Source organism: Ranitomeya imitator, chromosome 10 (assembly GCF_032444005.1).
Source record: "Ranitomeya imitator isolate aRanImi1 chromosome 10, aRanImi1.pri, whole genome shotgun sequence".
In the NCBI taxonomy this organism is placed as follows: Eukaryota; Metazoa; Chordata; class Amphibia; order Anura; family Dendrobatidae; genus Ranitomeya; species Ranitomeya imitator.
In genome coordinates this window covers 130,101,274-130,112,399 of record NC_091291.1, presented here as the reverse complement: position 1 = coordinate 130,112,399, position 11,126 = coordinate 130,101,274, and the positions used below count along the sequence as shown (strand labels likewise).

At 45.1% G+C, this 11,126-nt stretch overlaps 1 protein-coding gene across 4 annotated transcripts in view; it reads right to left on the bottom strand.

Moving 5' to 3' along the window:
* Positions 1 to 2,520: 2,520 nt before the first annotated feature.
* Positions 2,521 to 11,126, bottom strand: part of SCN2B (sodium voltage-gated channel beta subunit 2) — a 49,391-nt gene continuing 40,785 nt past the window's right edge. For all 4 annotated transcript variants that reach the window (XM_069741304.1, XM_069741303.1, XM_069741302.1 and 1 more), the window contains exon 5: positions 2,521 to 4,571. Coding sequence is in view for 2 of the 4 variants with exons in the window: in XM_069741303.1 (XP_069597404.1) it covers positions 4,548 to 4,571 (24 nt within the window). In the remaining 2 variants the exon portion in view is untranslated. The remainder of the gene's footprint in view (positions 4,572 to 11,126) is intronic.

Below are 11,126 nucleotides of genomic sequence, written 5' to 3'. Positions count from 1 at the left end.
ATAGGTAGACCACAACTATGAGAATCAAAACGAGAAAAAGGCTCTTATTATCTACAGTGGGTATGGCAAATAGTCAGACCCCTTTACATTTTTCACTCTTTGTTTCATTGCAGTCATTTAGTAAATTCAAAAAAGTTCATTTTTTTCTCATTAATGTTCACTCTGCACCCCATCTTGACTGAAACCCCCCCAGAAATGCAGAAATTTTTCAAATTTATTAAACAAGAAAAACTGAAATATCCCATGGTCATAAGTATTCAGACCCTTTGCTCAGTATTGAGGAAAAGCACCTTTTGAGCTAGTACAGCCATGAGTCTTCTTGGGAATGATGCAGCACATTTTCACCCCTGGATTTGGGGATCCTCGGCTATTCTAACTTGCAGATCCTCTCCAGTTCTGTCAGGTTGGATGGTGAACGTTGATGGACAGCCATTTTTAGGTCTCTCTGAGATGCTCAGTTGGACTTAGGTCAGGGCTCTGGCTGGGCCGGTCAAGAATGGTCTCAGAGTTGTTCTGAAGCCGCTCCTCTGTTATTTTAGCTGTGTGCTTGGGGTCATTGTCGTGTTGGAAGGTGAACCTTCGGCCAAGTCTGAGGTCCAGAGCACTCTGGAAGAGGTTTTCATCCAGGATATCTCTGTACTTGGCCGTATACATGTTTCCTTCAATGACAACCAGTTGTCCTGTCCCTGCAACTGAAAACCACCCCCATAGCATGATGCTGCCCCCACCATGTTTCACTGTTGGGATTGTATTGGGCAGGTGATGAGCACTGCCTGGTTTTCTCTATACATACTGCATAGAATTATCACCAAAAAGATCTATCTTCATCTCATCAGAGCAGAGAATCTTATTTCTCATAGTCTGGGAGGCCTTCAGCAGCTGCCAAGGCAAACAGGATCATGGGGTGCATTAAAAGAGGTCTGGATACACATGATGAGAGCATTATACTGCCTCTGTACAAATCCCTAGTTAGACCGCACATGGAGTACTGTGTCCAGTTTTGGGCACCGGTGCTCAGGAAGGATATAATGGAACTAGAGAGAGTACAAAGGAGGGCAACAAAATTAATAAAGGGGATGGGAGAACTACAATACCCAGATAGATTAGCGAAATTAGGATTATTTAGTCTAGAAAAAAGACGACTGAGGGGCGATCTAATAACCATGTATAAGTATATAAGGGGACAATACAAATATCTCGCTGAGGATCTGTTTATACCAAGGAAGGTGACGGGCACAAGGGGGCATTCTTTGCGTCTGGAGGAGAGAAGGTTTTTCCACCAACATAGAAGAGGATTCTTTACTGTTAGGGCAGTGAGAATCTGGAATTGCTTGCCTGAGGAGGTGGTGATGGCGAACTCAGTCGAGGGGTTCAAGAGAGGCCTGGATGTCTTCCTGGAGCAGAACAATATTGTATCATACAATTATTAGGTTCTGTAGAAGGACGTAGATCTGGGGATTTATTATGATGGAATATAGGCTGAACTGGATGGACAAATGTCTTTTTTCGGCCTTACTAACTATGTTACTATGTTACTATGTTCATGTGTTTTTTAGCAAACTCTGCAGGCTTTCATATGCCTTGCACTGAGGAGAGGCTTCCGTCGGGCCACTCTGCCATAAAGGCCCAACTGGTGGAGGGCTGCAGTGATAGTTGACTTTGTGGAACTTTGTCCCATCTCACTACTGCATCTGTGGAGCTCAGCCACAGTGATCTTGGGGTTCTTCTTTACCTCTCTCACCAAGTCTCTTCTCCCACAATTGCTCAGTTTGGCTGGACGGCCAGGTCTAGGAAGACTTCTGGTGGTCCCAAACTTCTTCCATTTAATGATTATGGAAACCACTGTGCTCTCACGAACCTTGCTACTGCAGAAATTCTTGTGTAACCTTGGCCAGGTCTTTGCCTTGCCACAATTCTGTCTCTGAGCTCCTCAGAGATTTCCCACCAGGTCGTCAATGTTTAATTGGTGGGGGGTGCAATACTCGGCATCCCAATCAATCAGCTGTTCCCTTTACGCACAGATACGGCACAGCTCCATCGACGAACTAGTGGACGCGGCTGGTACTGCACATACACCCCCTATTGGTTTGAATAGTAGGCAGATGTGCAGTCCACGGCCGCGGCCATTATTCAGTCGACAGTGCTGTGCTGTGTAGCTCTGTAACTGAGCAATTCCGGCCACTGCAGACACATAGGAATAGCTGATCAGCGGGGATACCGGGTGTCGCACCCCCATTGATCGGACACTGATGACCTGTCCTAAGGATGGACCATCAATGTTAAAGTCCCGGTCACCCCTTTTAATACTGTCCCAATTAAGTCTGTTAAAAATATATAAATAATATTCAATATAAATAAGTATATGAATCATTCTCCTATAACGAAAACCTCGCTTTAACTGATAGGCGACTGGCTGCATCAGTAACCCTTCCCTTGCTCTGTTTTCAGTAGGAGGCCATAGAAGACCCTTCAGAGGTCACTGAGACTTATGTACATAGATAGACCACATAATAAGACAAATTAAGATTTCATAATTTTTATTATCCCTGAAATAATGAAGGACAAAGTGAATAGCCAAGCACTGTATCAAACAGCACTGAGCTTGACCAACTGGAAATATAAAGCTAAATCAGTGAGCTGTATTTTAGCAGCCATCAACAAAACATCCCTGTGGCTTTATTTTCTGAATATGCAGTGAATGTTCATGTTTCCCCCTAATCTAGGCATGCAGGACCCATAAACACAGAAATGCATTAAGCCGGGGACCCTTCTGCTGTGTATAAGGGCTTGAACTAAACTTGTCATTATGACTTTAATACTGAAACCAGTTGTACGGCTGTAGAGGTCCTGGAATAACAATGAAAACGATACCTGTGTTGTAGTGATCCGATGTACCAGAGCTGAGATATCAAGCTTTGAAGCTTCATGCAAATTAATGTGGGGGCGTGTCCGTGACTTCCATGTGAACCTAAACATCCCCAGCACTTCCAGGCTAATTTGCATATGGTTTCAAAGCTTGATTTCTCAGCGCTGGCACATCCGATTGCTACAAAACAGGTATCATTTTTATTGTTGTAATTGGATCTATACAGTCATATAACTTGTTGCATAAATAAAATTATGCTGATGCGTTCCCTTTAAAATTAAAGTTTGTGTGTCATTACTAGTTTTGGCTTCTGTAAGTGTTATAGCTAGCATAGGATGTTGCTGAGTAGAGTCTTTATGTGCTGGTCTTCTACATACAGTACAGACAGGACAGAAGCTATGACCCTATGACCTATATTATGACATTGCTGAGAAGTGATACAGCCGGTCTGTTCTCATCCATGAATGAAATGGGGCTGTCACAGAAACTCCGTCTTTCTCTGTCTTAGTGGCACCAGTTAGCACTTGGGAAAGACATTTCATGAGATTGGCACCACAACAGCTAAAGAATTAGAGTCAAGAAAACATTGCTACAATCATAGGAATTAAAATACCTATATCGATGCAATTGGCAGTATATTGGCAGTGCTGAGTAGGTTATCCTGTTATATCTATACTATCGTATGTTCCATTTTATGAATAGAAAGAATAAAAAGCAATTGGTATAAGGATTTACAAAATATTTTGCAGGGATGCCCGATATATTTGGTTCTGATGAGATACTGGCAGTGTTTTTCTGATTGGACCCATGATTTTCAGAAAAAAGTGGAAAAATCAGTGACAATCAGAAACCAATAGACTTGGCGGCCCTGATCTACAGGATGCATTAGCCTGGACTGTTCTGTATTATTGGTATGTGTACAGGATATCGCATCTTTTACCTTTGTGAAAATAATGATGTCCTGACTTAGTTTTTCAAATGCTAGTTTAGCCAAAGACCATCCTCTATTCGTATGCATGCTCAGTTCAGATGATCATGCATGCGTTCACATTGGGGAGAGTCTAGTCAAAGTTCTCATTCTAGAGATAGGAGTGTGCTGCTATCAGACATCTTCATTCCCCCCCAACATTATCTGCTGGGGGAGAGTCTGATACACCACATACGTATTAGTTGGTTGGTCCCACTGGGTTTAGCCAACTTTACTCTTAATAGATGTTGGCACCTTCGAAACATATTGTGTGCTGAACTAGTAATGGGACATTAATGGATGAAGAAGCATGGATGCAAAACCTATGCAGTGCCAAAAAAAAACATTCCTTCATTCTGCAAGTGATCCATACATGAAAGGAGACCTGGGTTCGTCCACATTTACAAAAACAGTCCACAGGATCGTCCACCCTCCGTGCACCCACTGAACCTGACATGTGCACGCTCACAAACAGGAGAAGGCTCCAAGTGTCTCCAGACCAAAGCTGCCCAGATGTCTCCTTCACTATCTCAGGATCATACACAGTGGAAGGGTTCCTGCAGTCTCTTGGGATTATTAACAGTGGGTGTCACATAATCTTCATGCCCGGGAGCTGGTAATGCTCAAAATGAATATAAGAGTATTATTAATATATTCTAAGGACAGAGTTGTCTGCTTCTCCCTGGGAATCTGCTCGTAACTGTAGATGGCAGGTCATAGAACCTCAGGGATGGTCGCCTGCGGGAAAGAAGCATGGGGAAAACATTACAACCACATTATGGATAGTCTGTAATACTATGGATAAATAAAAAAAGCGACATCTGGATTATTACATCATTTCCACACCACTACCCAAAACCCTAGATGCATCACATACAGCCATCTAATTATAGGATAAACAATGGTGGTTTATGAGCATCACCAAGCAAGTCCTTATGTGGTCTCTAGAGCTACAGGTATGTATGTAACTAGGAAATGTCCCAAGCTTATAGGGGTTTAATAATGATGGCCGCTCCTTAAAATTGGTCATTAACATCAGATGGATCATGGTTCAACTCCTGCACCCCGTTGATTAGGTGGTTTAAGAGGCCGCAACACATTGGCACAGCATGTAGATTTTGTTGTAGCTGCGCCTGCTGCTCCTTGAATAGGATGTGATGTAGAGCGCTGCAGTATTCATCACAGCTACTACAGAATTCACAGAGCTGTGTCTGGTGCTGCTGCTCCTTGAATAGGATGTGATGTAGAGCGCTGCAGTATTCCTCACAGCTACTACAGAATGCACAGAGCTGTGCCTGGTGCTGGTGCTCCTAGAATAGGATGTGCTGTAGAGTGCTGCAGTATTCATCACAGCTACTACATAATGCACCGAGCTGTGCCTGGTGCTGCTGCTCCTAGAATAGGATGTGCTGTAGAGAGCTGCAGTATTCATCACAGCTACTACAGAATGCACAGTGCTGTGTCTGGTGCTGCTGCTCCTAGAATAGGATGTGCTGTAGAGAGCTGCAGTATTCATCACAGCTACTACAGAATGCACAGTGCTGTGTCTGGTGCTGCTGCTCCTAGAATAGGATGTGCTGTATAGTGCTGCAGTATTCATCACAGCTACTACATAATGCACATAGTTAGGTCTGGTGCTGCTGCTCCTAGAATAGGATGTGCTGTAGAGAGCTGCAGTATTCATCACAGCTACTACAGAATGCACAGAGCTGTGTCTGGTGCTGCTGCTCCTAGAATAGGATGTGCTGTAGAGTGCTGCAGTATTCATCACAGCTACTGCAGAATGCACAGAGCTGTGTCTGGTGCTGCTGCTCCTAGAATAGGATGTGCTGTATAGTGCTGTAGTATTCATCACAGCAAAAAAAGAATGCCGGAGCTGTGCCTGGTGCTGCTGCTCCTAGAATAGGATGTGCTGTAGAGTGCTGCAGTATTCATCACAGCTACTACAGAATTCACAGAGCTGTGTCTGGTGCTGCTGCTTCTTGAATAGGATGTGATGTAGAGCGCTGCAGTATTCCTCACAGCTACTACAGAATGCACAGAGCTGTGCCTGGTGCTGGTGCTCCTAGAATAGGATGTGCTGTAGAGTGCTGCAGTATTCATCACAGCTACTACATAATGCACCGAGCTGTGCCTGGTGCTGCTGCTCCTAGAATAGAATGTGCTGTAGAGAGCTGCAGTATTCATCACAGCTACTACAGAATGCACAGTGCTGTGTCTGGTGCTGCTGCTCCTAGAATAGGATGTGCTGTATAGTGCTGCAGTATTCATCACAGCTACTACATAATGCACATAGTTAGGTCTGGTGCTGCTGCTCCTAGAATAGGATGTGCTGTAGAGAGCTGCAGTATTCATCACAGCTACTACAGAATGCACAGAGCTGTGTCTGGTGCTGCTGCTCCTAGAATAGGATGTGCTGTAGAGTGCTGCAGTATTCATCACAGCTACTGCAGAATGCACAGAGCTGTGTCTGGTGCTGCTGCTCCTAGAATAGGATGTGCTGTATAGTGCTGTAGTATTCATCACAGCAAAAAAAGAATGCCGGAGCTGTGCCTGGTGCTGCTGCTCCTAGAATAGGATGTGCTGTAGAGTGCTGCAGTATTCATCACAGCTACTGCAGAATGCACCGAGCTATGTCTGGTGCTGCTGCTCCTAGAATAGGACGTTCTGTAGAGCGCTGCAGTATTCATCACAGCTACTACAGAATGCACCGAGCTGTGTCTGGTGCTGCTGCTCCTAGAATATGATGTGCTGTAGAGCACTGCAGTACTCATCACAGCTACTACATAATGCTCATAGTTAGGTCTGGTGCTGCTGCTCCTAGAATAGGATGTGCTGTAGAGTGCTGCAGTATTCTTCACAGCTACTACAGAATGCACCAAGCTGTGCCTAGTGCTGCTGCTCCTAGAATAGGATGTGCTGTAGAGTGCTGCAGTATTCATCACAGCTACTACAGAATGCACCGAGCTGTGTCTGGTGCTGCTGCTCCTAGAATAGGATGTTCTGTAGAGCGCTGCAGTATTCATCACAGCTACTACAGAATGCACCGAGCTGTGCCTAGTGCTGCTGCTCCTAGAATAGGATGTGCTGTAGAGTGCTGCAGTATTCATCACAGCTACTACAGAATGCACAGAGCTGTGTCTGGTGCTGCTGCTCCTAGAATAGGATGTGCTGTAGAGAGCTGCAGTACTCATCACAGCTACTACAGAATGCACCGAGCTGTGCCTAGTGCTGCTGCTCCTAGAATAGGATGTGCTGTAGAGTGCTGCAGTATTCTTCACAGCTACTACAGAATGCACTGAGCTGTGCCTAGTGCTGCTGCTCCTAGAATAGGATGTGCTGTAGAGTGCTGCAGCATTCATCACAGCTACTACAGAATGCACAGAGCTGTGCCTGGTGCTGCTGCTCCTAGAATATGATGTGCTGTAGAGCACTGCAATACTCATCACAGCTACTACATAATGCTCATAGTTAGGTCTGGTGCTGCTGCTCCTAGAATAGGATGTGCTGTAGAGTGCTGCAGTATTCTTCACAGCTACTACAGAATGCACCGAGCTGTGTCTGGTGCTGCTGCTCCTAGAATAGGATGTGCTGTAGAGTGCTGCAGTATTCATCACAGCTACTACAGAATGCACCGAGCTGTGTCTGGTGCTGCTGCTCCTAGAATAGGATGTTCTGTAGAGCACTGCAGTACTCATCACAGCTACTACAGAATGCACCGAGCTGTGTTTCGTGCTGCTGCTCCTAGAATAGGATGTGCTGTAGAGCGCCGCAGTGTTCATCAGAGCCACTACAGAGTCTGCTTTCTTCCTCCTGGATTCAAGCTCAATTGCATTACCTACGGATAGGCAATCAATAACAGAATCCAGGAGACCCCTTTAAGGAACCCTTAGGATGTATATAATAACATTCTTATGTCCTGGAGGCATTGCTCATATGTTTATTCCCTGCCCGGCAGCAGAGTCCCTGGGAATGTTATCCATAGCTTGGCAACTATGCGGAGCGGTCCCATGGCACCCGCCTTGGCAGCTATGACTATTATTACTATGGCTATAGTGACAACATTGTCGCCCTCTGTATGTCAGAACGTTATCACCTGAGGAACTTTACGTATCTGTTTTTCCTCACTAGTATCTTTTTCTTCCATCTATCCAATAAACAGCATTAATATACTGTCTGTAGGTCTCTCTGACAGTCTTTTTTTTTTTTACACTTGGGTCAGTGATGACATCCCTGCTTACTCATGGGACGTCTGCAGAAAATCATTGACCTCAGTGGTCCCATGCAGTACATTACTGATGCAAGTGATTGGCTGCAGCGGTGTAACTTCTGCCGGTGCATCCGCATGGTTCCCCTCCTCCCACCATGCAAGGACGCCGGCTTTCACCACTCCAGCCGCAGCAGCTACCTATATTTTTTAGACTGGATTTCAGTTGTGAACTGCAAGGCAGCATCCATAGCCGGATTTGACATCTCCACTGGTTTAGTAAACTGGAAATATCCCGTAATACTCTCTGGAGACTCTGTGGTCTTGGAAGGGAGCAACATGAACCAGAGCTGTACGGGATGGGAAGGACACTTGGGTCCTAAGCAGAAGATGATTTCGATTTTTTTTTTGCAAAGGAACAGATACAATCCTTGTGTTCCATTATTACATATATTTGTGGATCTGGTTTTTTCCCATTTTAATTTTTTTCTGACCCGTCAGAAAAGATTCAGGAAGCCTCCGTAAACTTTAGATCGTGATCCAGTCGAGCTAAAATCATCATCTAATGTTTTTCGGCTTAAAAAAAAAAGACTTGTGCTCTGATATATAACTCAATTTTTGTGCCTTTAGAGGGGGTTGTCTAAGTTTAAAAAAAAAATACAAAATTGGCCATATGGTACAAGTAGCATAAAATCACAAAAACACTCACCTGAAAAAGCCTCTAGTACCCAGCTGGTCTTACTCTACCCATATCACTGATCTCAGCAATCCTGTTCCAACATGCTAGAACTACCACTAAAGCCAGTGATTGGTAGCAGCGGTCACTTGGGAAGGTAAAGACACCAACCCTGCACAAAGGTAAGCAAAGATTGTCTGGAAGCACTGGAGCTGACACCCTGGAATGTCAGTGGATTTATCGGGCTATCAAGCTGTGTGTGGGGGTCCCCATACTATGTTGCTGGCTGTGTGGGGCCTTATAATAAGTGGAGGACTGCGGGGCCATCATATTGTGTGTGGGGGCCCTCAAATTGCATGTTGGGGCTGTAGAGGACATCGTGTGTGTGGGGTTTTGGGGCCATCACACTGTGTATAGGGGATTGTGGGGCCTCCATTCTATGTACACTGCTCAAAAAATAAAGGGAACATATAAACAACAGAATATAACTCCAAGTAAATCAAACTTCTGTGAAATCAAACTGTCCACTTAGGAAGCAACACTGTTTGACTATCAATTTTGACATGCTGTTGTGCAAATGGAATAGACAACAGATGGAAATTATTGGCAATTATTAAGACACCCTCACTAAGGGAGTGGTTCTGCAGGTGGGGACCACAGACCACATCTCAGTACCAATGCTTTCTGGCTGATGTTTTGGTCACTTTTAAATGTTGGTTGTGCTTTCACACTCGTGGTAGCATGAGGCGGACTCTATAACCCACACAAGTGGCTCAGGTAGTGCAGCTCATCCAGGATGGCACATCAATGCGAGCTGTGGCAAGAAGGTTTGTTGTGTCTGTCAGGGTAGTGTCCAGAGGCTGGAAGAGCTACCAGGAGACAGGCCAGTACACCAGGAGATGTGGAAGGGGCCGTAGGAAGGCAACAACCCAGCAGCAGGACCGCTACCTCAGCTTTGTGCAAGGAAGAACAGGAGGAGCACTGCAAAATGACCTCCTGCAGGCCACAAATGTGAATGTGTCTGCACAAATGGTTAGAAACCGACTCAATGAGGATGGTCTGAGAGCCCAACTTCCACTGATGGGGGTTGTTCTCACAGCCCAACACCGTGCAGGACGCTTGGCATTTGCACAGAACACCAGGATTGCCAAATTTGCCACTGGCGCCCTGTGCTCTTCACAGATGAAAGCAGGTTCACGCTGAGCACATGTGACAGACGTGACAGAGTCTGGAGACGCCGTGGAGAGCGATCTGCTGCCTGCAACATCCTTCAGCATGACCGGTTTGGCAGTGGGTCAGTAATGGTGTGGGGTGTTATTTCCTTGGATGGCCGCACAGCCCTCCATGTGCTCACCAGAGGTAGCCTGACTGCCGTTAGGTACCGAGATGAGATCATCAGACCCCTTGTGAGACCATATGCTGGTGCGGTTGGCCCTGGTTCCCTTCTAATGCAGGACAATGCCAGACCTCATGTGGCAGGAGTGTGTCAGCAGTTCCTGCAAGATGAAAGCATTGAAGCTATGGACTGGCCCGCCCGTTCCCCAGACCTGAATCCGATTGAACACATCTGGGACATCATGTCTCGCACCATCCACCAACGTCACGTTGCACCACAGACTGTCCAGGAGTTGGTGGATGCTTTAGTCCAGGTCTGGGAGGAGATCCCTCAGGAGGCCATCTGCCGCCTCATCAAGAGCATGCCCAGGTGTTGTAGGGAGGTCATACAGGAACATGGAGGCCACACACACTACTGAGCATCATTTCCTTTTCCTTGAGGCATTTCCACTTTGATTTTGAACATCATTCCAACTCCAGACCTCCATGGGATATTAGTTGTGATTTATGTTGATGATTTTTAGGTTTTATTGTTCTCAACACATTCCACTATGTAATGAATAAAAATATATAACAGGAATATTACATTCAGTGATATCTAGGATGTGGGATTTTAGTGTTCCCTTTATTTTTTGAGCAGTGCATATAGGGGAGCTGTGGGGCCATCACATTGTGTATAGGGGACTGTGGGGCCTCCATTATATACAGGTACATCTCACAAAATTAGAATATCATCAAAAAGTTAATTTATTTAAGTTCTTCAATATAAAAAGTGAAACTCGTATATTAGATAGAGTCATTACAAACAGAGTGATGTATTTCAAGTGTTTATTTCTGTTAATGTTGATGATTATGGCTTACAGCCAATGAAAACCCAAAAGTCATTATCTCAGTAAATTAGAATACTTTATAACACCAGCTTGAAAAATTGTTTTAACATCCGAAATGTTGGCCTACTGAAATATAAGTTCAGTAAATTGTTGTGAATTCTGTGGCTGAATTCACTCCTGTGGTCACAAGTGGTACTGCAGCTTCTGAGCTTCCTCCCTCAGGTGTTCTGGTGAGCTCGTTGGCT